This window comes from Canis lupus, chromosome 12, assembly GCF_003254725.2.
Source record: "Canis lupus dingo isolate Sandy chromosome 12, ASM325472v2, whole genome shotgun sequence".
NCBI lineage: Eukaryota > Metazoa > Chordata > Mammalia > Carnivora > Canidae > Canis > Canis lupus.
The window spans coordinates 68,320,573-68,347,040 of NC_064254.1; the positions used below are offsets into that span (position 1 = coordinate 68,320,573).

General features: G+C 50.7%; 2 protein-coding genes across 15 annotated transcripts in view; one reads left to right on the forward strand and one right to left on the reverse strand.

Annotated features, from left to right (window-relative positions):
* Positions 1-26,468, forward strand: part of LOC112658473 (uncharacterized) — a 444,780-nt gene that overhangs the window by 74,047 nt on the left and 344,265 nt on the right. For 2 of the 7 annotated variants that reach the window (XR_007401384.1, XR_007401392.1), the window contains one exon: positions 9,325-12,847. The exons of 1 other annotated variant lie outside the window; for it this stretch is intronic. Coding sequence is in view for 2 of the 6 variants with exons in the window: in XM_025444700.3 (XP_025300485.1) it covers positions 15,427-15,605; positions 16,590-16,695; positions 16,878-16,892 (300 nt within the window). In the remaining 4 variants the exon portion in view is untranslated. Of the gene's footprint in view, positions 1-1,584; positions 1,989-9,324; positions 12,848-15,426; positions 15,606-16,589; positions 18,309-26,468 lie in introns of those variants that run through there. 4 more of the 7 variants (XR_007401388.1, XM_049092472.1, XM_025444700.3 and 1 more) reach the window with 3 other exon arrangements.
* Positions 1,979-26,468, reverse strand: part of TRAF3IP2 (TRAF3 interacting protein 2) — a 41,214-nt gene continuing 16,724 nt past the window's right edge. For 5 of the 8 annotated variants that reach the window (XM_025444691.3, XM_025444692.3, XM_025444695.3 and 2 more), the window contains 7 exons: positions 19,748-19,934; positions 15,826-16,004; positions 13,709-13,797; positions 9,477-9,545; positions 8,050-8,166; positions 4,719-4,793; positions 1,979-2,461 (listed from right to left, as the gene is read on the reverse strand). In XM_025444691.3, the coding sequence (XP_025300476.3) occupies positions 2,315-2,461; positions 4,719-4,793; positions 8,050-8,166; positions 9,477-9,545; positions 13,709-13,797; positions 15,826-16,004; positions 19,748-19,934 (863 nt within the window). In that variant the 3' untranslated portion in view covers positions 1,979-2,314. Of the gene's footprint in view, positions 2,462-2,676; positions 2,752-4,718; positions 4,794-8,049; positions 8,167-9,476; positions 9,546-13,708; positions 13,798-15,825; positions 16,005-16,127; positions 16,249-19,747; positions 19,935-26,468 lie in introns of those variants that run through there. The other 3 variants (XM_049092469.1, XM_025444698.3, XM_025444693.3) reach the window with 3 other exon arrangements.

Here is a 26,468-nt window from a genome sequence, read left to right on the forward strand (position 1 = left end):
GGCCAGGTGTTGAGTGTGTGTGTGTGTACTTCTTGTTTTCCTTTTTTTTTTTTTTTTTTTTGCTACAAGTGCCACCAGCTGTAACACTTTAATGACTACTTGCGGAACACCAGGGACCTTCCTTTGGCATGCCTGGGGGGTGAGAACGGTGGCTGAGACCTCAGGACAGGTCTCTGAAGGGAGGAGGGGTAACACCATCACATTATTAAACCCTTGCAAACTAGAAACATTTCAGAGAAGTAATCGCTGATGTCATTTTACTTACAATCGGGTGAATCCTTAATTCGGTGTCACCTCCAAAAAAAGATAATAATAAAAAAAGATGGTGTCACCTCCAAAAAGGATAATAAAGAGAGAGAAAGAAGTTTGTGTTTGGGGCATTTCTTAGGCATTTTGAGTTAATCACACAAGATAGTCCCACCAGGTCCCAAATGCTACAGTGCGAAAGATGCTTGTGATAGTCTTACTCTGGGTAATGATGACTTCAGGTATGCTAGCTTTCCCCCCTTTCCTGTTGTTGTTGTTTATTTTTTTAATTAAATTTTTAAAGGATTTTTATTTATTTATTCATGAGAGACACAGAGAGAGAGAGAGAAAGAGAGGGGGAGAGAGAGAGAGAGAGAGGCAGAGACACAAGCAGAGGGAGAAGCAGGCTCCATGCAAGAGACCCAACACGGGACTCGATCCCTGGACCCCAGGATCATGACCTGGGCCGAAGGCAGGCGCTAAACCGCTGAGCCACCCAGGGATCCATGTTGTTGTTGTTTTTTTTTATTTTATTTTTTATTTATTTATTTTGTGCTGTTTTTTTTTAAATGAAGACATTCACCTTTACCACCCAGTAGACTCTCTAGGTAGCAATGTAAATGAAGTTGTGTTCTTTGCAATTCATCAGCAAACTTTCCTGTTTATAGTTGGTGTTTGTCCTTTCCCTACAGTCACATCCGAGGCCTGAACTAGCTCACAGCACAACTGAGCCTAGTTTCAGAGATTAGGTGGATGGGTAGCAGGAAGCAGTAACCACCCCCCCTCCAAATCTTCATATTAGCTTACTACTTAGGCCATAACTAACGTCAGCCCACTTTGTGCTATAGCTTATGTAGATTTTATACACACACACACACATATGTATATATATTTCATATACAGATATGTTTATGCTTTCTCAAGATCAGATGAACAAGGTATCTATGTTTCTAAAATTACAAATGTGAGGGTGCTGTTGAAGAGACTTAAAAAAGAAGAAAATGTCTCTGTTAAGGAAATGTAATTTTATCCTCTGGGAGATAGAATTATGAAAAGTCAGTCATCCTTCTAAAGAGTATCTAGGGGCACCTGGGTGGCTCAGTGGTTTAGCACCTGCCATCAGCCCAGGGTGTGATCCTGGGGTCCTGGGATCCAGTCCCACATGGGGTTCCCTGCAGGGAGCCTGCTTCTGCCTCTGCCTGTGTCTCTGCCTCTCTCTCTGTGTCTCTCATGAATAAATAAATAAAATATGAATTTTTATAAAAAGTGTCTAGGACTTCGGTCCCAGACCTTAAGCCATTTAGGACCCTAGAGATATTTTTGTCCATGTCGTTTCAGAAGCGAGTCCTCAGGCTTTCAGGCAAGTGAAAGGACCTGCTTAAGGTCACACGGCTAGCTGGCGGTAGGAGCAGGACCAGAGCGCAGAGCACCACCACCACCGCAGCCCCCCCACCTGCCGCCTCCTCTGCTCCCATCGCAGGCACGGACCTGCAGAGCCAGGCCCTCTTATGTAGAATCACGGTTGTGCGTTGTACAGAGCGGTTTCTGTGGAAGAGAGTAAAGCTTTGAAGATCACGCTCAAAGGGGCTGCGTAACTCTGGCTCTAATCTTCATAGAGACCAGTCGGTTACATGCATCTGACGCTACATCTAAGCAGCTTACCTGAAGCAACTGCCCGCGCCATGAGGAATTAGCGCCCATCTATCTCCTTTGAGAGAAGTAAAAAGCCACCTTACAAAAGACTCAATATTTTATTATTGGCACAGGAATCAGGCTTGGTCTGAGGGCACCCGGGCATCTGGCTGAGTCACAGAAGTAGCTCTAAGCAACGGAGGGTGTTTGTGCTCCTTCCATCTACTGCGGCGTCAGTCATGTCGCCTACGAGCCAAGCAGGGCGCGGCCCAGAGCGGACGCCGCAGCCGGTCAGGAGCAACGGACTGGGGGGGGGGGGGCGGGTAGGGGGGTCAGAAATCGCAGAGGAGGACAGTCCCCTGGGGCCGCACAGCCTGGGCCTGAAGGGTCTCGTGGGAGCGGCATGGCCCCGGGCCTGGGGTGAGGGCCGCGGGCGTCACAGGGGCACCACCTGGAGGGTGGGCAGGGGCCCCCGGGGAGGGGCTATGTACTCCTCCTCTCGGAGCAGCCGCAGCAGGATGTTCTTCTTGTTCTTGGGCCAGCTGTAGACGTGAGTGTTCTGCAGCCAGGTGGGCACGTGCTCCTGGGGGCGAGAGGGGGCCCGAGGGGCGGCCTTTAGGCAGGAGCCTGGACCCCGGACCCCAGGCTCGGTCCCCAGCCCGCTGGGCTCCTGGAAGGGCTTAGGCCGAGGCGCTCGGGTGCGAGCCGTGCCTCCCCTCAGGGAGGCCTGGGGGTCCTCGCGGCTTGAGGAGCAGCATGCTGACCCGAACTCCGCATCCTTTATCCTATGCCCCTTACCCGGGGAAAGCCGAAGCCGTGAGCCGGGGACCCCGAGGGCGCGCCTCACACCGCCCTCCCGGAGTGGACGTTCTGCTGGGGGACACATAACAAATAAGCGACGTACAGGGGTGTCTGATGCCCGTACACGCCAGGGAGAAAAATAAGACGGAGAAAGGGGAAAGGGAGGCGGCGCCGGGCGGGGCTGAAAGGTCGGCGGCTCTCACTCGCGTGTTTAGGAAAGGCCTCGCTGAGCAAATGAGCCGACACCTACGGGAGCAGAGGGGGCCAGCTCTGTGGATGTCTGGGTCCGGGCAGTGCAAAGGCCCTGTGGCGGGGCCGTGCCGGGCCTGTTCGAGGAGCGGCCGGCCTGTGTGGCCAGAGAGGAGGCCGTGAGACAGCGCAGGCGAGCAGGCCTGGAAGCAGAGGGGCCCGTGCCAGATGGGGCCTTGCAGGTTTTTTCTCTGAGCGGATCGGATCCCTTTGGGGATTGCAGAAGAAGCTCAGAAGCAGCCTCTGCTACACGCCAGGCATCACGTCACACTGGGTGTCGACGACACCCAAATGAAAAGACACAGTTCCTGCCTGGAGGAGTCCAGCATCTAAGATGGGGTGTAAACGAAAATGTAAAGAAACCGTGTGCTAGGCAGCAGTGGGCCGAAGGGGCGGGAGGTGGGATCAGTCGGCCCCGAGCACAGGCGACAAGGGGATTGTCGGAAAAAGTCTTAAAAACATGAATAAAAGCCAACCAGGAGCCGGTCTCCTTTTCCATCACCACGTTCCCGCCAGTCTCCACCCTGAAGCACGTCCTGGGGGAGCCAAGGCCCTGTAGCCAAAGCGCTCAATCCGGTCTATTGGCAAAGGGGACGGGAGGTCAAGGGAGTCTAGGCGGATGGGGCGGTAGAAGGCTGAGCGGGGGTGGGGGCACACAGACAGGGAAGGGCATCACGAACGGGGAACAGACAGTGCGAAGGCACGGGAACGAGAAAGAACGCGGCGGGGGCGCGGGCGAGGGCGAGGGCGAGGGCGCGGGCCCAGTCCAGGAGGACCAGAGCACAGAGGCGCCGCGCCTGCCCGGGGCGGGGAGGCCGGGAGGCCGAGCCGTGGGCACAGCCCGCTGCACAGCCGGGGCCCCGTCTGTGAGGCGGGGAGAGGCGTGCTCGATCTTTCCCACCCCAAGGCCTCTCAGCTGGAGAGAGACAGACCAGGTCTCTGGTTCAGACGTTCCTCTTTGAGGGCAGGGAGAGGACGGCTAGTGCAGGGTCAAAGGACACAGGGAGACCAGTAAGGGGGCCCTGCAGCGGGAGCAGCAAGAGCCCAGAAATGCATGCTGTCGCACAGGGTGCGACCCTCGGGATACCCGCATCCCTCTCATGTCAGTGGGCCTCTGCCCCCTTCCTCGCAGAAGACCTGCAGCCCTGACGCCCCGGGGACCCCCGCCCCGGGTGCAGCTGGGCCCGAGGCAGGGTGCGGTGGGACGAGGCAGGGTGCTGTGGGACGCTCAAGACCTTTATCACACCTCTGTCTTCCCTCTGCCGAGCCTGGAGCATGGCCTCGGGGTGATTCTTTGTCCCCCTCCCTCCCCTGCCAGAATGTTCTTCTGGTGTAAAAAAACCTTCATATGAACCACAGCAAACCCTCACTTTGGCAACTCTGTAGATCTAATTGCTGTCATCTACAGATTTGGGAGCTGAACTCTGCAGCAAAATACTTCTGCGGACAGTCAGCAAAAAAACCCTACACGTCTTGACTTTTATGTATGAGAGATAAGAAGTATCAGATGAACAGTCTTTTTTTTTTTTTCTCTCTCATGAGTTAAAACACAAACGACTGCTTTGTGTGTAATGGCTGTTTGCACAATTAGGACAGCGATGGTCCATCAGATAACACCTTAAAACCTTCCTGATGCATGCTGCTGAGTTGAGCGCTGCAACCTGTGGATCTTTCCGGTAACACGGTTATCTCTAAGGACTGAGAAAGGGTTCACCAGCTCTGCACTTAACATCCCAGATAGCAAGCCAACCAAAGCTTGAATCGTAAGGTGGTTTTGTTTGTTGGTTTACCTTCTTCGCATTCGGGAAGAGCACAGGGATGAATCTGAAGTTCATGCTTCCTTGTTTTATGAACTCAATCTGCATCTGGAACACAGAGTCGGAAGGTTTGACTTGGGGAACGAGGAGGAGTTCATGGCACCCCCCACCACGCAGGCCCACCCGGCGTTTTTATTCCGATCTCCTTTGTTTTTTTTTTAATCCGATCTCCTTTGAGGGCCACACACACCCGTGTTTTTAAGCGCTCCCCGTTACACACGCACGCCACTCACTCACTCGTTGTTTATTGAAGGCTATGAAAAGTCACGCTCTGTGCGGGACCTCGGGTTTCAAGGATTCGGACAACCTTTCGGGGTGAGCTGGGCTGGCTCACATCGGCTCACGAGAGCCAGTTGTGTGCATCCCTTCCCAGTTCTGCGTTCAGTGACTTTACACTGGTAGCTTGGAATTGGCTGTAAGGAGAGCATCTATACCATGGAAATGGGAAAATCCTACAAATCAGTATTTTTGAGAACCAGCTCACCAGAACACTACCGACACCATCACTATCCTCTCGAAGCCAGCAGACTGGTAAGCAGGGAGAAGGATAGACCGCCCACCACAGGGCAGTGTGAGAAGTAAGAACAAATTGCCGCGGAAGCCCAAAATGAGGGCCATCCATCCTCATCGGTGATCTGAAGGACGGTTACGAGGGAGGGGTCACTTAGATACTGAACGACAAGAAGGATCTGGTCAGGCCGAGGAAGTAGGGGTGAGGCGAAGGGCATTCTCAGCAGAGCCAACAGCACAAGCAATGTCTGGAGGTGCCCGCGAATGTTGGCCGGGGTTGGGACCAGCAAGCATCGCTTGCAGGTGGAGCAGCTGGGCTAGGGAGGCAGCGGGAGATGAGGCTGGGGGTCAACTGCGAGGAGCTCTGCGCGCCACCCTGTAGGTTCCCCACACAGTTCCAGCTCGCTCTGACACGTCGCTCAGGCCTCAGCCGCCGAGCACTCTATCACCCCCAGAATCTCCAAGGTGAGGGGGGCTGGAGTCTTCCCAATGCTGTGACCAGCACCAGGCTTTCAGTCATCGGATGACAAGGAGACGAGGAATCATGTGTTCCCAAGTACCTCATCTTCCAATTGATTTTTATGACTGAGAAGTCTTCGCCGTGCAGGGGAATAAAAACAGGACAGAGAAGAAAGTGACAGCGGTGACAGCTGGTTATTGAAGTCACCATAGAAACCCCCTCATAAACACACACACACACACGCACACTCACACACAAACGCTTCACGAGGTTTGTTTTTTCTTTTTCTCAGAACCACTGTCTTTTAAAATTCAGAGGCCCAAACGCGTATTTTCAGAAGGATCCGTGCCCCGTGCACCGGGGAAGCACCAATCACCAGGACAAACACGTGGGAGGAAGGGCCCGGGGTTTGCAAGTTGTAAGTGAAGAAGTGGACGTCGCCTCTGGCGTCCAGGACCCTGAATCCGTAAAGTCTTGCTCGTGCAGCAGGGCGCCCGACCTGCCGGCAGGCCCCACGGCGGCCGTGTGTTGTCACTTCCTCTCCTGGTCCGACACGGGCTTCTGGCCAAGTCGGTGGCCCTCGGGTGCGGTTACTCGCGGCTACCTCCTCGCCGCCTCGGGCCTCGAGGCCTCTGCTGCCTGGAGGGCGCCCGGACGTGGTCTTAGCTGGCCTCGTCGCCCCTCCAGGGATAAGGAAGGGCCCAAGCACCGTTGTCCCCAGGAGTTCGGAGACAGTCTGGTTCGCGGCTGGGTGGCGTCGGGTGAGCGCCGAGGCCGAGCTGCTCCACGGCCACGCACGCCGACAGCGCTCGACGGCTTTCCTCGGGGGCTGGCGGGACCCGGAGCCCTTCCCACACACCAGGTCGCCTCCCAGGCCTGGCAGCTTCCTAGAGACACCCCGGGGGACACCGAGGGCTTTGGGGCCTTGCAGAGGCGAGCAGAAGCCGGACCCTCCCCTGGGCCCCGGGAGAGGACGGAGCGGGCTGCCTCCTGGCCCGACGCTCCGCCTGCACCCCCTGGCCTCGGCTTTGACTTTGGGTTGGTTCTAAGCTCAGATCAGTGGTCGGCGGGTGGGGAACCCCGTCCACCCACCCATCAGGCCCCTTTTCCCGAGCTCCTGGTCCGCCGGATGGACCCGGACCTAGGCTGGCCCCCCCGAGGTGAAGCGGCCTGTCCCGCACTGGCTGGCGTCCTGCCCTGTGCCGCTTACGGGGTCCGTCCGGCCCTCTTAGGCGTCCTGCCCCACTCTCCTGTCTTAGTCCCTGATGCTTTCTGCCCATTGCCGATGCCTGTGGACCGTTGCTGTTGAAACGGAGCCTGCAAGTTCTGGTCCCATGGATGTCAAGCCTTCTTAAATCTCAGAATCTGGGCCCCCGGGGGGCTCAGTGGTTGGACACCTACCCTTGACCCAGGGTGTGACCACAGGGTCCTGGGATCGAGTCCCGCATTGGGCTCCCCGCAGGGAGCCTGCTTCTCCCTCCGCCTGTGTGTCTGCCTCTCTCTCTGTGTGTCTCACGAATAAATAAATAAAATCTTAAAAAAAAAAAACAAACCTCAGAATCCTTGGGAAGCACACAAGCCCAAAAGGGCGAGCCAGCTCTGGCTGAGATGGGCTGGGAGGCCCCGAGCCGCCCTGGCCCCAGCACCTGTGAGCACCCGCTGGGGGCTCCGCGGGACATTTTGCAAGTCACACGTCTTGTCCGGCGTTCCAGCCAAGCAAGTAGCGTCTCCCCGCAGCGTCTCTGTCATCCCGACAGGCGTGGGGATCGCAGACCCGCAGAGGAGCCAGTTCCAAAGCTGGGTGATCTTTCCGGTCCGAATGTTCTATCAGGCTCCGAGCAAGCCTGGCTCCCTGATACATTTGTCCCACGGGCTTTGGCTTGGCCGAGCCCCGAGGTCAGCTGTGGCCGCGGCCGGGCTGCACGGACGAGGGAGGATCCCTTCCCGGGACCTGAGCACCGAGATGTACCCTGTGCTTCACAGGCACCATTTCACGGACTCTTCGCAACAGCCCGTAAGTGTCAGCGACCCGTCGTGTGATCAGGGACACAGAGGCACGGCGAGCTTCGGGCGGTTGGCCCGGTCCCACCACGACGCGCGAGGAAGCAGGACTTGAGCCGCGTCCACGTGACACAACAGCGTGCGGCGCCCGGGGCGGCCTCCCAGCCCGCGGGTGGACCGCAGAGCCAGCAGAGCCCCGTTTTCCGGGGCCCGGGAGTGAGAGATCTCACGTGAACCCCCGCCCGGCCACAGGCAGGAGGCGAGGCCCGGGGCTTGGTCACCTGCCCACCCGCCAGCCCCGCCCGCGCGGCCTCCCGCGCTCTGCCCGCTCACCAGCCGATGGATGTACTTAGTATGTAGGCCGTGCTCGTCCTCGTCCAGCTGCGACTCGGCACCTTCCACATCCTGTTTGTATTTGGGGCTGATTGCTACAATTATCATCACTGTCTTCTGTTAATGAGAGAGAAGCATGTTTATGGGAGTGTAAAGTGCGGTCCATTTGGTGCAGGCGGGCTGGCAAGGGGCCAGCGGGGCCGGGCGCGCTGACAGACCCCCGGGCTGGCTGCGGACAGACGCACGGACAGTCTCGGGCACCGGGGGCCCCCGTCGGCGGACTCCCGTCTCTCCCGCTGCCCCCTGTCTCCCTCCCGCTCCCTTCAAACACAGAGCAAACGGCTCTGCTACATGGAGGCACTTTGGCCCCTCTTTCCCCACAAGCATCCCTGACAAACGTCTCATAAGCCTGAATCACGAAGCGCTTCTGCATCGTGGCAAAAAGGCTGTGCAACAGCACCGCTCAGGCCCCCTCCCTGGGGTGCTGGAAGGAGGCCTCAGAGACTGTGCTCCCCGCTGCCCTGCTGGTCTGCAAGCCCCCTCCCTGGGGCGGCTGGGGGAGGCCTCAGGGACTGTGCTCCCCACTGCCCTGCTGGCCTGCAAGCCCCCTCCCTGGGGCGGCTGCAGGAGGCCTCGGTGACTGTGCTCCCCACTGCCCTGCTGGTCTGCAAGCCCCCTCCCTGGGGCGGCTGCGGGAGACCTCAGTGACTGTGCTCCCGGCCGCCCCCCTGGCCGTGGACGTGTGGACGTGTCTGCACAGCCAGGAGCGGCAGCCTCTTTAGCACAAAGCAAACACCAGGCTGCAGACACAAGGAAAAGCCACAAACCCCCAGGCTGCCGAGACTGTCCCCCACCTCTCCCTCCAAAAGAAGCGGCTGAAGCTGCCGACACGGACACACTGGCAGCAATCAATTTCTATCTTGTTAAAGCACAAAGTGTCCCAGTGGTCAGTATAGATTCTGTCAGTGGAAAACAAATCACAGGGCTGCGAGAGGGCGCCCGGGCGGGGGCCGGGGTGGCGGCCGGGGTGGGGGGTGCACTACCCGGGCAGCCTCCCGGGACAGCTCTTGAGCCCAATCCCGCAAAACGCTTGGGGTGGCTTCAGATTAAATTGAATTCTGTCTCTGCCTCCCTACTCCCTGCCTTCATTTCCTCTTTTCCTTTTCTGCTCAAAAAAATTGTTTGCTCTGATTGTTATCAACCACCTGTGTCTGGTTTGACCGTTATTTCCTGCCGGTGCATGTCCACGAGGGTGACCCCATCCTTCCTTTCCAGGTCTTTGCACGGCTGCCAACAAGGGAGGCTTTGTTGGGACTTTCTCAGCTTTGGACTTGGTGCGCCTGCCAGTGCTTCTCTCATAAAATAACTCTGCAAGCTGATGGTCTTTTTCACCAGAAAACAAGCTCAGAATTTGGGAATGTACTTACATCTCTAAGGTAGCGTTCCATCCACTTAATGATATCAATGCCTCGGATTCTATCCTCAAATATGTCAATCTACGAGAAAAAAGAGGTGGGAGGTGGCTCTTAACGAGAAGCTTTCTCTAGTTGCAGAGCAAGAGAAAACACAAGAGACTCTATGTATTTAAGATTGGAGAAATCACGAATTCTTTCTGCAGGGAGGAACATACAAGTCTGAAAAACAAAAATGCAATTTTTCTTAAAGTGTTCCCTGTTTCAACATTAGTAGGCATTTAAACATTTCATATCCATAATTAGGATACAGTGGTACCCACCAAAATGTACCTATGCTTACGCAATAATTACGTCTAAAAAAAAAATCTGAGACACATAGTGAACCGCGTTGGATAGAAGCCGGAAATATACATGTATCTGTAATTTGAAAGGCAAACACGATATGATGCTGGAACATTTTAATGAGTGTGTGGTGTGCAAGTACTGAGATACAATTCTGGTGCTTTCCTTGCCTTAGCCAGGTCATTATTATGGTATCATGTCCCGTTTCGGTCTATACGTTTAAAAAGCATTGTATGAAACTTGGGGCAAATCCAAGGAAACTGTCATGGAAACAACTACGGAGTTGGTGGGAACGGGTTTATGATGAAAGTCAAGAAGCAGAACTCTCAGGCCTCGAGAAGACATATTAAATGTCAAGTCTTCGGAGGAATATCCGAAGGGGAGAAAAACCAGCTCTTTCCTATTTTTCAGAAGGCCAAATCGGAAGGCCTTGCTGGGGCTCAGGCCTGTCCTGCAGCCAGAGGGGAATGTACCTGCGTACGAGGTGTTCTGGTTTACAAGGTGGACCATATACTAGAATGGGTAACTCGGGGAGAGCGACCTTGAGGACGGCTTATTTGACGCAGCCACACTGCTCTGAGATCAATTGTCCTAAACGTCACTCCACCATTTGAGACGGATCGAGTCCTAGCCATTGGGCAAGCTCGGCACGCCGTCCATGGCCCAGGCTTCCTTCCCCCTTTCCCTCACGTGCCCTGTCTACTTGACTCCCTGGCACCCTGAAAGCACAGCACGCGCCTCCCTGCCCCCTGTGAATCCTCCTCACACGCTGACCCCCTCGTCCTCACCTCACCCGCCTCCGCCCCATTGTGGCCAGTGGTACTGGACAGTCCACACATTATTACAACATCCTTTCATTTGCTGGATATCTCATTTATGTCTGCCTTAACTCTTCAGCCTGGCTCCACTCTTCCTGCAGAAGGAGAAAGTGCCTCGAGTGCACCAAACTGTCCAGTACCTACGGTACGCAACACATCGCTAGGTCAGAAGATGTCTCTTTACTGATGGCACATCGCAAATGAAACAAATGGCTCTCCTTTTGGTTTGGATGATCTTTTTTTTTTTAATTTTTATTTATTTGTGATAGTCACACAGAGAGAGAGAGAGAGAGAGAGAGAGAGAGAGAGAGGCAGAGACACAGGGAGAGGGAGAAGCAGGCTCCATGCACTGGGAGCCCTACTTGGGATTCGATCCCGGGTCTCCAGGATCACACCCTGGGCCAAAGGCAGGCGCTAAACCGCTGCGCCACCCAGGGATTCCTGGATGATCCTTTTGGTTTGGAGGATCCCTGCTTTAAAACATCTATGGCGGGTGCCTGGGTGGCTCAGTTGTTGAGCTTCTGCCTTTGGCTCAGGTCGTGATCCTGGAGACCCAGGATTAAGCCCCACATCGGGCTCCCCCTGCATGGAGCCTGCTTCTCCCTCTGCCTGTGTCTCTGCCTCTCTCTCTATCTCTCTGTGTCTCTCATGAATAAATAAAGAAAATGTTAAAAAAACAAAAAATAAAACATCTATGGCCAAAGACCACATGAGGTAATCTTGCGAAAGCTCGTGCGGATTTCTGCGACTGGGTCCGTAATCCACTTCTATTACATGAGACAGAAGCAGTACGGGGTCAGGGTTGAGAAGACACAGACAGCTTGGCTCTACCCTTGGTTCTACTGTTGGCTTCTGCACTTGCCACTTGCATAACTTTAAAAACATCACCGAAACTCTCTAAGTCTTATTACCCTTATTTGTAATATGTGGTTACTAAACCTACTTCCCAGGATGGTTGTGAGGATTAAAACAATTGGACATGGAAAAGGTGTACCATAAAGCCACGTTTGAAGAAAGTACTCAATACATGGTTATATTTATTGTTACCCTAGCACCTAAACCATTCCTCGTTACTGAGGTGGATGGACTTCCTGGGAGGCACATGTGCTGGACATCTCTCATTGGTCTCTCCAGATCTCCGCCAAAGTCTACAGCTTCTATAAGGCCAACTTCTCCACACAGCGACTGTTACAGGCCAAGCTGTGTCCCCCCCACCCCCACCCCCAACCCCAAACTCGTTACTTGAAGTCTTAACCCCCAGTGCCTCAGCGTGACTGTATTTGGAGACAGAGACTTTAAAGAGGTGAGATAAAATGGGGTCATCTGGGTGGGCCCTGATCTGATACGACTTGGTGTCCTTAGAAGAGGAGATTAGGACACACACAGAGCAAAGACCAGGTGAAGACACGGGAAGAAGACGGCCGTCTCCGAGCCGAGGAAGCTGTGCTCACATACACAAGCCAAAGAGGAGGCCCAGAAAGAAACCAGTGTTGCCGACACCTCAGTCTTAGATGTCCAGCCTCCAGAACTATGAGGAAATAAATTTCTATTGTCACCGTAACCACTCTTCTTGCCTCTTTAGACCTGGGGTGGTAGCGATCCCTGCGGTTGCCGGTCCCAGGATATTGCTCTGTTCCCTGTGGATTTCTTGAAATTTACCCAGAGCTTTGAAAAATAGTCCTTTCATTGAACTTTCCTTAAATTATCCATTAAGTGCTTTCTATCTTCCCCACACCTCCCCCAACTAAGGGGCTCTCAATGTATCAACATAGTAATGTAGCTGTCCAGGGCGGGCTCTGCGATTCTACTCCAAGGCTTCACAGTCATCAGGATCAGGGACAGATTTAAATTCTAAGTAGCCACCTGATTGTTAAGGTCATAAAAACCTGTCCTCTCCTCCAATCAGTATGCTTATTTGGAAATGACCAATAAGTAAGATATTTCTGAAATGTGGGTCTTATAACCTGTAATTTGATTTTATGTCATGGTTGCCACGGTGCTTTCTTAATCTAGAAATGAGAAACTGAAATGTTGGTTTCTACACAGTCATATAAGTTGGAATGTATACAGCGTAAGCATTTTAAACTCGCAGACACTCCTGTTTAAAAAAAAAATCACAGAATAAAGAAAAGAATTCAATGAAAACTGTTAAATGATGCTACGCAATCATTAAAATGGACACGTAGCTACTAAGTATTCCTTTTTTTTTTTTTTTTTTTTTTTAATCCTTCAACATTCCGATTCCTGGATATTTTCCTTAGTTTTTCATCACCTTCTAGAATTCACTGTCACCGAATACCCAGAGCGGGTCTCTGGGAAGGGAAAGAAGTGATCTCAGTGTTTTAGGAAAGCCAGCCCCCTGAGCGGCCTCCCAAGGTATTTTATTTATCCTACAGAAGAACGCACATGACTAAGCTGTGCTGCTGGAAGGCGCTGCAGGCGACTTGGGCGCGTGCTGGCTGAGATCTCTGGGGCCGGGGTCACGGTGGATGCAGGGCGGGGTCGCCCAACTCCCCGGGGCTGGACGCCACCAGCTGAGAACCTGGCCCCTGTGTTCCTGGCCCCGAAGCGCCGCAGCCACCCCAAGGCCTGGAAGGAGGCCAGGCCCGGGGCCTCGAACCCCAGGCCTCCCAGGCCACCGCCCCACAGACGGGCCTGGTGCAGCAGCAGGTGGCCGAGGAGCCTGCGGCCTCCGTGTCACAGGAGTCCGGGCCAGAGCACTGTCGGCTCGGCGGGAAAGGGCGAAGGAGAGCCCGGCGTCCTCCTCCGGCGGGGGCCGAGCTGCGCTGCTGGTCAGCAGGGAGTAACCCCGTGCTGGCCTGTTCGCGGGTACCCGGGTGGGCAGCCCAAGAAGTGTGCAAGAAGGAGCGCCGGAGACTCCGGAGGGTTAGAGGTCTAGACGCAGTTACCCACATCCTTAGGCTTTTAGTCCATCATCACAGAATTCGGGCAATACCGTTTAAAACCTCAACAGTTACATACATATATATATATATATATATTTTTTTTTTTCCCCTCCCTCTGTTTTTCTTCTCACTATACTCACTTTCATTGTTCCGTCTTCTCCCTGGGTAAGATACTTACTGCAGTTTGGAAGCCATTGACCAGCAAAAAGTTCACAAACTTCACCACCTCCATGGCTGTGTCCATAGAATAAGTGATAAAGACTTTCCCTAAGAGAGATTTTTCACATTTAATAGAGACTCGTCAAATGATTCTATTCCAAACACTTGTAAATCACATGCAGTGGCTTTTGTCTCTCTAGAATAATAGAGTGAAACTCTGGGATGGGGGTGGTCCCAGGGCTTATGCCTGCAGCTGTGGGAATTGCTGTTCTCAGGACAGAGATGTTCAGGTCCCGGCGGGCCGGGGTCCCTGGAAGGGAACGCAGGGAAAGAAGAATGCTGGCAGCCCGAGACAAGCCAAGGAGGTCTGCTGAGAAACCACATGATGCGTGAACAAAATCCGTCACCCAGAACCCACCGGTCCTTAGGATCAGGCCACCTCCTGATGGCTTAGACACACTTGGCACAGGGCCTAAGGAGGACTCACAGCGGGCCAAGAAGCTGAACCTTGCTAAGGGGCCACCCAGCAGTGTCCTCTTCTGCTCGATGCTCTCTGCTGCCCCGAACCCTTGCTCGACAAGGCCAATTAGGGGAGAGGGAGAAAGTGGCTCCTTGCCCCCTCCCTCCCCTTATCCACTTGCTGGTGGGAGAGAGGCCAGGAAGCTGGGGCGCACTAAAGCACAGCCCAGAACCCCGGGGGCTTGAAAAACAGATGCCACCTCTGGGCACCCAGCGGCACCGGCTCCCTGCCTCCTCCCTGGGTCAGCCTGGAGCAAACAGATGGCGTGGTGCCCACAGTGTGACCCGGGCAGGATGCAAACCCGTGTTTTCTCGGGCTGAAATCTTCTGGGACGTTATCTGGCTAGCGTGTTAATGTGATAGATGGGTAATCTCGGTGTTGTTGGCTTTTTGTCGGTTTGGACAGGCTCAACCTCAGGAAGTCCCTGGGGCAGAGGCTGGGGGAGAAAGGAAGGCTAGAGAGAAAATACAAGTGCGTATGCATTCATCTATGCTTGGGCTCTGGGTTTTTTTTGAAGCAAATATCTCAAATAGCCGTGAGCACCCGGTCACATTGACTCATTAAAGCAGCCAGGCACACTGACAGCACTCACTGTATTCTTAACACCTAACACTCATCCAGTCCCCATGTAAGAATTTGGGGACTCCTTTACAGATTATAGTAAGATCAATATGATCTACAGACGGACATCCGGCTTAGAGTCCATGCCAGGCAACATCCATTCTCCAGAAATGCTCAAGATTAAAATGTGTAAGATTTCAAGAAGATTAAAAAATATATATATATTTTGAATGATCCTTGCCATACAAATCTTCCAGAATCCTAAATGACTAGCGAGCACAGACTCCCTGGATAGGCGTCAGCAAATGCAAAAGGCTTAATTTTCACGTCTAGTTCAAAGAGGCACCCGGGTGTGCAAAGGGCTTCTTGGAATCACCTGAACTTCTCTAGCAAGCACAACAGAATATTACAATTTCACAAGCAGTGGCTCTTTTCATAAGATTTCTGGAACTTACTGTCCTGCCTGACCTTAATATGAGAACATCTTGGTGATATTTCAACATTTCTGGTTCTGGCTGCAAAATATGGAAAAAGAATCATCACCTGACACTTAGTCGAATGTTTCTTTAAATAAAAGCCTTACTTTGCATTTGGTTGTAAAGCAGTATGGAGAATGTGAGACCACTTTTTCCAAACAAGATTGCTCATTCCTACAGGAAATGACCTCGTTCTTGATGGCTGCTGCTAATTTATGGCGAAACGCTAGGTCCCTGGCCAATACCACATGGACATCCAATCAATTTACCCAGGGACAGGTCCACTCAAGAGCATCATTTAGAAGAGAGAAGCACTGGGGTTACTTGTCGTTGGAGTTTATGTTTAAGAAAATCTCGTGGTAAGCATTTTGTGAGTATGGCTGGTACTGTCAGGATCCTAAAAACATCCACACAAAATGCCAATTACTTTGTTTTTTTTTTTAGCAAAAAGTAAAAAAGTAAAGTTTATTCCACTGTGTGTATGAGAAATCCCCGAGATCATAGATGAATAAACATCAAGTACTCTCAAAGTATAAGACCTGACAAAAAGAAGGAAAAACAACATTGCAAACAACTTACGTAATTCTTCTGGCAAGTTGCTGGTTTTCAGAGTTCCTCTGGCTGGAAGGTTACTAGGGGGTCTAGGGACAGCAGCTGGGGGTGGAGCCTGGGGACCTTGTGGTCTCAACTCGGCAGGACACTCCAAGGACTCCTCAGGAACTCCGGCTCGATTTGGTGGCTGGTTATACAGTTGGTCCCTGGAAAAGAATACACTTATAGTAGAATTTTCGTAGGGTTTTTAAAAAATTAATTAATTACTGAATTAATTATTTTTTGTTTTACAAAGGCAGACCCAGAGGGAAAGAAAGCCTTTAAGATACCGGTGAGCCAGCTATCTCTCCTCTGCCTCCGCTTCTTTTCTGAGCCAGAGGGATGAGTGTTGCTTCATTGAATTTTAGTCAATAAGTAATCCGGGCTGGCTGCCATATGTAAGGACCCGTGCTAGGGGTCGAAAGAGGGAGCGGGATTCGATTTCTCCATTCAAGGACTGTCTAATTGGGAAGATAAGTGGTGTGTACAAAGGCAGACATGGTCACCAATAAAACCAAGTAGTATAATGGGTGACATACAGGTTGATGTTCTAGGCATTCAGATGGAAAGACAGGACTTTTAGCTCATGATAGATAACATTTAATTATGTATCAAAAGGTAGAAAAGGACTTGCGGGTTTCAGGTCTTTATGTTGTTGCTAATATATGGATCAAAATCTGATTTGGAAGACCCTTTAGAGAAGTTTCTACCAACTTGTTAAGTGGCATCTTTATTATTTTTTTGGTTGCCAGTGTTCCCATGAACACTGTGCTGAGAATGACCAGAAGCCCTCGTGTGAGATTTGGAAAACCAGGAGAAGTGGAAGCCTCGCTCCTGCCACCTCCGGGGCTTCTGTTGGTAAGTGCTGCCGTAAGGTGCTGAGCTCCTCAGGAAGCATCCCAGTGTCCTATTAACCAGCTTCCCATGTCAAGGGGAGGACACAGGCATCCATCCTTGGCCAGTGCAGAGCTAGCAGGCATAGGATGGATCCAACACCTCCAGCGGCGGTGGCTTCCTGATTCTAGACTGTTCCCTGGCAGCATGGCCTCACATGAAGAGCTCTCTAGGGGCCTTCTGATCTTGTGCGTCTCTCACGGTGACGGAGGAAGCAGCTTCTTGGGTGTCCTGTCGTGTGGTGCTGCTCTGGGGTCATTCCTGGAAGCCTGGCCTAAAGCTTGCTCCTCCGACCTCCAGCAATCCTGTAAGTGCCCTCTTCCCTGTGTGAAATCCCTTCTGCTGAAAATAACTCGAGTTGGTTGTTTTCTGTAACTGAACCCTGACTGATAGGGGGACCACCACTCAATTTATAATGTTTTATTTCCTTAAAAAAAAAACTCTGAAGGACATGTGGCAAAATGTTAACGTTTAAAACTCCAGGGAGCAGGAACATGGATGTTTGTTATTTGTTGTATGTTTGAGATTGTGTTATAATGTTTTTTTTTAAGATATTATTTATTTATTCATGAGAGACACAGATAGAGAGAGGCAGAGATAGAGGGAGAAGCAGGCTCCCTGTGGGGAGCCCGATGTGGGACTTGATCCCAGGACCCCGGGGTCACACCCTGAGCAGAAGGCAGACGCTCAACCACTGAGCCACCCAGGTGTCCCTATTTTATAATTTTTAAAAAAGACTTTATTTATTTATTTCAGAGAGAGCAAGAGAGCATGAGCAAGTGGGGTGAGGGGCAGAGGGAGAAGCAGGCTCCCCACTTAGCCGGGAGCCTGACATGGGGCTCGATCCCAGGACCCCAGGATCATGACCTGAGCCGATGAAGGTGGACGCCTAACCGACTGAGCCACCCAGGTGCCCCAAGGTTGTTTTATGTTCTAAATTTTAAAAACTGTTTTGATTACAAAATCGATGTGCATATGACCCAGTTTTTATAGATTGTTGCATATGCTTATATTTTTACCCAAAAGAGCAATAAATACAATTTTTGAAAGTCTTATGCAACAGGACTTAAAATAAAATTGCACATAATCCCAAGTGTGCTATATTTCGAAAGTGTGACTGTTTGAGGACATTATTTTTATTTTAGATTTTTATTAATATATAGGGGAAAAAAGCCCTATAAAATATGCCTTCATCTAATGGGGATCCAGTTCCATATCCTTTTTGCATTAAATTCCATTGTACTGAGAGTTGCTTGGTTGTTATAAAGGACAATTACTCATTTGATAAAAAAATGTTAAAGCTTCATTAATTTAAAAATCTTCTGTGTAAAAACAATATCATGGATGTTAATGACAGTAAAGTTTCCGTGTCCAGGTTCCCTTTCAAATTTATCAGTAAGAGGAGGATTGGCTTCATTACCTGAACTTATTTTTCATTATTCCTAAAATGATAAAATAAACCCAAGGAGACCATAGCAGGCTTAAATTGATCTTACAAGAACAATTACTCTGTACTAACTTTGCAATTCTTCTGTAAACCTAAAAATATTTCAAAATAAATGTCCTAAAAGAAATTACTATTGCTTCCCCTGTTCAGTGCCAGTGGGCGTGTTTCATAAAGATGCTTAAATTTTGTTTTCTTGGACATTTAGATATTTCTTATGCAAGAGTTCTTGCCTTACCTGGTCGTAAAAATCACATTTTCTTAATTTCATTATTTAAACTCCATGTGATTTTTTCGAAGTTTATTTAAATCTCTACACCCAATGTAGGGCTTGAATTCACAACCCTGAGATCAACAGTTACATGATTCTGTGCTTGAGCCAGCCAGGCTCCCCAATTCCATGCGATTCTGTTCTCAAAAAATAAAGGACCTTTCTGGAAAGAAAATCTGGAATGTGTGGGCTTTTGAGGAACAGGGGAAGAGGGCGTGTGCCTTATCAGCCATTGTAAATAGAATGAGCTTTTTTCTTTTAATGGACTGTCTGAGCTAATTACCAACTTTTGCATTTCTGAAAAATCTGCTTAAATAGGACCTTTGTATCTCATTCTGTTCTTAAAACAGAATATAATTTTGCACTGAGCGTATATAAAAATTGTGCTTCAGCAAGAGCAAACATTTCATCTACTCTTCGATTTTGTCTTAAATTAAGAAGTTCCATTTCTAGGAGTCCCTCCTCTGTATTTTAGATCTGTAAATCAAGAGAAAGGGAAAATGTGAAGAAGGGATCAAAGGAGAACAAGGAGGGGAGAGATGCCTGAAGGTCAGATTAGACAACTGGTCTGGTCAAGCAAAACCAGAAATGGTTTTCTGGAAGAAGGTATAGGGAAGACCTGACAATGGCATCCCATGCAAGTGGATGCTTAGATTATAAGAGATAACAATGGGCTTTTAAAAAATGCTACTGAGAGCTAACAGAGGGTACAATTCCAAAGTAAAACCTGGGTTTAAATGAGTGTAGCAACGAGGGATAGAAGCAAGAATTTCCTACTGGTGGAAGTTAATCACAGTAAAAATAAAAATCTCTTTCTGGGCTCAGAGGCCAGGTGACCTGGCAGCAAAAGGAGGGGGTGTCACGTGGCATCTTAGGGGCCTTTTCTTGGAGAGAATTTTGCCAAGTAACCAGTGGTTTTGTGTGTCTGGTGAACAGATTCTCATCCATCAGCTTCCATTTCGACCTGACTCAAAGAGTCTATGCCCCTGTGGGGCTTGATCTCTACCCTGGGTGGCAAACCAACGGAGAGTTTTGACACATCTTGATCCCATTGGCGTCATTCTTTTTCCCATTAAAAAAAGTCTGAGGGGCCCCTGGGTGGCTCAGTGGTTGAGCGTCTGCCTTTGGCTCAGGGCGTGACCCCGGGGTCTTGGGATCGAGTCCCACGTTAGGCTCCCTGCAGGGAGCCTGCTTCTCTCTCTGCCTGTGTCTCTGCTTCTCTGTGTTTCTCATGGATAAATAAATAAAATCTTTTAAAAAAAGGAAAAAAGTTCTGAACGTTGGCCCTGTCATAGCAGTACCTCGGGAGCCCCGGGGAGGAGTGGTCTCTCTGCGTGGGCCTCTGGTCCTGGTCCCAGGGGCTGGGGTAGTTGAGGAGGACCTTCTGCACGGGGTGCGGGCCCCTGACGCTGGCTCCGGGGAGGGGCTGCCCACGCACAGCCGGCTGGACCACTTGCTGGTAGGCCGCTCGAGGGTGGTCGGGGCCACCTGTAGGCGAAGACAGCAAAGTGATCAGGGCGGAATAACTCCAGCTCCTTCGTGGGAAGGACTAAGCTCACTGCCAGTGTTTGTCTCCGTACGGCGGGTTCCAGATATCACTTACCACCTCTGTAATGTTTGCCATATTTCTGTACTATTATTTACTTGATAGTTTTTGTTAAGTTGAGTCATTTTTTCCCTAAATAAAAACATCTGCGAAATCACGAGTTTGCTGTTCTAATTGGAAAGCACAGAGCTCCACGCAGGCCTCTATTTTAATAAGATACTTAAGATAATCCAACCATGGAAATCCTCTCTCACACCACCATCCCTACCATAATTTTCCAAGTTTCTGGAATCTGAGACTAGGAGAAATTATCTCCAGAGTAGATGCTTCAGCTACTCTTCTTCTTTCCTTCCCCCCAACGGGACATCTCACACACACACGTAAACCATTGCCTTAGGAAAAAGTAAATGAGTGATGAAAACTTGGCTCGTACCTCTGGGAAGTCACTAACCAGTTGGCAACACCTCCCAACTTACTTGGTCTTCTCTTGTTAAAATTGACACGCACTCCAGGCCATAGCAGAGGGAACAGGGCAGGCCTTGGGGCACAGCCAGGGCTGGTGGGGACTTACGGGAACATGTAACCTAAGAGAAAATGGGTCCCGGCCAGGCCCTGGAGCAGCAGGGTCCCAAGGGAAGAAGGGCGCCTGCCTGAGCTCATGAAAGAAGAGAACCGAAGGCCAGAGGAGGAATGCAAGACAACCAGGAAGGGTGAGAGGGCTTCCCTTGAGGGAACTGCCCAGGTCCCCAGGGGCTCAGGAGTGGGAAGGCTACGCATGGAGATGCGCCTTAGGGGTGGGTCTAGCCTACACAAGGGTTGGAGAGAAGCAAGTGAATGGATAGTCCTGCAGTGTAAACCCTGAGTACCTCCTAGTGATCCAAGCACTGCCACCTTTGCCCAAGAAGTTGGATGACCCAGGAGGCTTAGCAAGTTACAACAAGAAGGAACCTTGCATTTCAAGACAACATTTACTGGCCTGTATCCTTTTTCTGATAATGATGATGATGATGATGATGATGATAATATAGTTTTCTTGCTGTGAGGGTAGGACACATGCAGGAAGGTAAATCGAAATAAAACTAGCAACCAAGCAAATCACAGACAAGGTAGGTGGGAACCAGAAGGTAGTGGGGGTGGGAATGTGGCTGAGGATTCTATTCTTCGAGTGGCAGCCAGCAGCCATTGACGTGCCTGGGGACATAACCTCAAGTCACTGCCTCCGGGTCTCCACCATCTGACTCAGGGAACTGGGCTGGGTGGGCCTGGAAATGTGTCCAAGCCAGTCTCCCAAACGTGGTCACGTTCCCTGGGTTCAATCTATTGTCTGCTTTGACACGGGACACCAGCCAGGTCCTTCCTGTCCGTCTCTCCAACCTGGGCTGTGTCCTGGTGCTGCCCCCGATGCCTGCCCTGCAATTGCTTAGGCCTGGCCTCAATGGTAGGGGCTGAAGGAAGGGCAGGAGGATGAAGGGATGCTCTGGGATCCGTGCCAGCTCCCTGGCTTATAGAGGACGTGGAGAGCACCTCCAAGAGTGGGGAACACAGGACCACAAGATGAGATAGCCCACAAGAATTTGTTTCCTGGCCTTCCCGGGGGGTGGGGGAGTGGGGGGGGGCAGGTCACATACATTCCAAGAGGTCCGGATGGTCAGGTGGGATTTCAGGGCAGCAGGACAGGTTGCTAGAAAAGGGGAAGAGTGCCCCTGCCATCAGGTCACCTGGTGGAGGCCCAGCCCTGCTTTTAGATGAATCTTGGACGAGTGGACCACTTACAAAACCAGCTGCAGCTACAAGGAGATCTCCTCGTGCATTTAAAATCCTCCCTGCACGATTGGATCCCTGCCCCTGCCCTTGCCCTTAGCCCCTCATATGCTTACCAAGCCCCAGCTATCCTCCCTGGTCATCCTTCTTCTTGAGCACCCCAAGCCTGTCCCTACCTCTGGCACCAGGAGATGGCCATCCTCTCCGCCTGGAATGAGTTTGCACTCTATCTTTACAGACCAGCTTCTTGTGGTTCTGGGCTCAGCTCAGATACCACCTGTGCAGAGAGGCTCACCCCCTCACCCAGTTGCCTTATCCTACCCACCCCACCATCCCCACTTTATTTCCTTTATAGCATTTCTCATATGTTTGAATAAGCAGGACTCTTGTCACCTTTTTGTCCGCCTTCCCTACTAGCCTGTAAGCTCCGTGGAAGCACAGGCTGTGTCCGCTGGCTGCACGTCTCCGAGCACCGCGCTGGCCCACAGGGATGCTCCACCAACAAACCAACGGACACTGAATGGTTTCAAAGCCAACTCCCCACACACAGAGAAGACACGAGATTGGCTACTTATCTGCAGTCCCCACTTTTTTTTTTTTTTTTGGTTTTTTTTGGTATTTTTCTCCCTCCGATGTAGGAAGGAGAAAGACAAGGTAAAAGAGGAGAAACTCTGCCAGTGGCCTTGGAAGTTTTTAATGTTTGCAGCCATTTTTTAAAATCCCCGTATCCATTAATAAGTGGCTAATAATGTTTTATTTGCTTTAAAAAGGACTACCAGGCTCTAATCATAGGGTTTGTTTCTTTTCTAGAGAGCGGATGTTCATGCTCTTAATCAAAAGCCTTTGAATCAAGGTCATATGATTTCTAACAGATTATTTCCCGCACAACATGTTTTTGTCTCATAGCAACAAATCGTGTCATTAAAATCACTAAGGCATGTGGGCTAAGGTTTGATTAGCTGTGACTTTCATTTCTGAAATGGCCACCTGCGGTAGCGACTGCACCGGCTTACTTAGGCGAGCAGATGAAATGCTGCACCTTACCAGTCTTTAAAAAAATTGACAGTAGGGCCCCCGATGCCGTGGCTTTGATTGTTTAAAACAAAGAAATATTGAACCCCAGAGGGTCCATCAAAAACCAGCCTTCCCTTTTGTAAGTGAAATCTGGTTGCGTGGGGAATTGGCTCAAGGGAAACGTTTATCAGATGAAGGAGTATCTTTTCGTTGCTCGTGTTTTAGTCATTCTGTTCCACGATTTTGACCAAACCTCGCCCGTTTGGTCAAAACCGCCAATAGGCCATCGTGGCTGGCACTTCCTGAACACTCGCCACATGCCGGGTACTGGGCTAAGTTCCTCGTTTGGGATGATGGAGTTCACTTTTCTGTTTTCCGGAAGCCTGACTTAGACCCCAGCCCGTGCCCGAGCGCTGCTCGGTCCTTCACCGCTGCGCAGCTCGCCTTGCTCCGGGCCGCGGCCTGCTCCTCGGGCCTGCACCAGGCCAGCCTCCCGGTTTCCCGCCCCTTCCTACCCTTCCGATTTCAGCTCACATGCGTCCTCCCAAAGGGGTCTCCTCTCACTGTCCTATTCGTGCCCAACAGCCGGTTTTTTCCTTCCCAGTGCTTCCAACCGGTTTTCTTCGTTGCTCCCTGCTTCCTGGCTCCCCAGGCGACTGCGGCCTCTGGGAAGGGCCACCTGTGCCTTAATTGCCGCACCCCCGGGGCCTAGCGGCGGCCTGAGGACATAAATATTTGTTGAATAAATTGATAAATGAATGGACGGGTGCTGTGGCCAAGTCCATTCACCTCTCTCCTCCTCCCTGAGATCATTAAAGACGGCCTTTCCGGGCCTTGACATCACGAGGGCCGTGCTCCCCATTAGGGAGGACTCCTCTCCCCGGGAGGCAGGGGACAGGCTTCTTTGTGTTCATTCAACAAATATTTGTTGAACTTCTCTTGCTAGCCATGCAGTGAACATAGATAAACAGGATACAGTTTCTCTGAGTAGCTAAAATAGGGAGAAAGAGAAAATCTGTGTGTCTGTGGGTGTCTGTTTTGAAACACAAACCCACACTTGTTAGTATGTGAGAAGGGGAGGCGTGCAAGTCGGCAGCCGCCTACTTGGTAGACTGAAGAAACACGGCCCCGAAATATCTCCCCCACTGACTCTGTCCTCGGTCCCTACGATCCCATCCAGAGACTTTATCCTGCAGGAGCTGGAGGATAGAAGGTGGGACGGACGGTGGGACAGTGATTGGCGAGCGCGGGGGCTCCTCCACCCGGGCAGGGTTAATCACAGGACAAAAACCCAAATCTTGCACACTCGTACATGGGTGCCCAGAACTGTGTGTCGTTCACCAATCCCGTGATCCTCCTGGCCTGGGCACACCCGGTCCTCACGCTACTAGCCTCCTCACCACTTGGAATTTGTAAACCAAATCCCAAACGAGGTTTTCCACTTACCAGTCAAAACATCCCACATTTTTCTTCCTTATTAAGAATGGTATTAGGGGAGTGCGAGAGGGGAAATAAAAGCCGATGTTCAAGTTGTCAAAAAGCACGATGATAGGACGCAATCAGTTTGGCCAGGAAACAAAATGACCAACACACACTGTGACCGGAACAGCCACAGCTGGTTACAGCTGTGGTTCCTGAAAGGCAGCTCCTTTCTTTATCATTTCTTCCATCTGGGTAAATTTTTTTCCCCTTACTTGTAATTGTACATGCACTCTGGCAGACAAATAATCACTTTTTCGGGTTCCTATGAGCAATAGTGGGCGTATGCCCACAGTTTTATTTTATCCAGTCTTCTTGGTAGAGAAAGCAAACATTTTTATAGTAAAATAAGGGCTCTTTAGATTTAATACATCCTCCCCCGCCCCCCGCCCCCAATTATTTGCATCATGGGTTTCATTTGATTGCAGAGCCATGATCTCCATTCTGGTGACCTTCAGTGGAAGGATTCCGAGACAATCCCAGGATTCTGAGACCCTTCTCGGGGGGCGGTCGGGGGGCAGGAGGGAAAACACGAGCTCATTCTATTTCTGCTTATTCTCTGCTCATTTTCACCGGCTTTGAACTTTTTTTTTTTTTTTTTTACATAAAAGGGGTGACCAGGAACCATCTCTGCTTTAGCTTGCAAAGACGAAAGTATGCCATTTGCATGGCGATCATTATTTATTTATATTTTCATTAACGGATGAGGAAGTAATGCTCTTGTAAAGCCAAGTAGAACCACGTAGCCATGGTTTCCAAGGGCACGAGCATCCCTTAGGTGAACAGCTCTTTTGAAGTGGTTTTGTTGGCAATTAAGTGCAGTTATAGTCCTGACAGGAAACTAAGCATTTGTACACCTGCCTCGAATGCTTAAAATCTGTGTCGGCGGGAGGGACCTGGGAGGGGGCTGCAGGATCCACGTAAGTGATAACAGTAATAAGAGGACCGATGACCCGACCCTTCCCATCCGGAGCCTGCCAGCATATTATCTCATTTAATCTTCAGAGTGACCTTCCCGGGGGCCATTGGTGCCCGAGGCCTCATAAAGCTTCCTGGCTTGCAGTGCCCTGAGGAAAAACTGAAGCCCGGGGCTTCCCGGACAAAGCTGGCCCAACCCTGACCCCCCTCCCCTGGGATTAGATGCTTCTGGCAGCCAGGCCAGGCCAAAGACAGGCTCAGGGGAATGAGGCTGCTGCACACTCTCATTTCCCCATATTTTTCTTTCTTCAACGTCTACTTATTTTTAATTATAAAAAAATAATACCTTTTTGCTGTAACCAATTTAAGAAAAGTATATAAAGTTAGAAGGAAAAGCCTGAATCCCCTGCCCCTCACCCCACGCCAGGATCACTGGCAGCAGTTGAGGCCATCCTTCCAGACTTTTCACGGTGTTTAAGCCTCTATAGCTTTTAAAAATAACACATATGGAATCAGCACTGCATCTTGCTTTCCCACTTCATCTTTTTTATGTCAGAATTACGTATTTTATTCTAAGTAACACCGGCCTAGCAGTCCGCTGTATCAATAAACCACAACCTACTCGTCTGTCCCCGACTGAGTGGCATCTGAGTTGTTTCCCTTTTCACTCTACTACACCGATGCTTTACCAAACCTCCTTGTTCATGGTTTTTTTTTTTTTTTTTTAAGATTTTATTTATTTATTCATGATAGACACAGAGAGAGAGAAGCAGAGACACGGGCAGAGGGAGAAGCAGGCATCATACAAAGAATCTGACGTGGGACCCGATCCAGGGTCTCCAGGATCACGCCCTGGGCTGCAGGCGGCGCTAAACCGCTGAGCCACTGGGGCTGCCCATGGGTTTTTATAGGCCCATTTAGGGTTTCTGAGGGAGAGATCCCAGAAGTGCGACTGCTAGGCCAGGGAAGCAGAGTTAGAATTCTGATAAACAGTGAGACTGCCTTCCAGAAGATTGTACCAATCAACCCTCCTACGAAGAATAGGTGGGGGTGTTCGTTTCCCCATAACCCCAGTAACTGTGGAGGTCATCCGAGGGTTCTTTTTTTTTTTTTTCTCTCTGTTTTGCACACCTCATTAGGAAAAGGATATCTTAAAAAAATTTTGCATCCGTACATTTTTCTTAAATTTAGTAATTAAATTAAATTTAGCTTGGTTTCACATGCTTAATGTTCGTATGTCTTCTGTGCATTATTCCCTTCTCCTGCCCGAATTCTCTCCTCTGCCTTTCATCAACTCTCCTCCC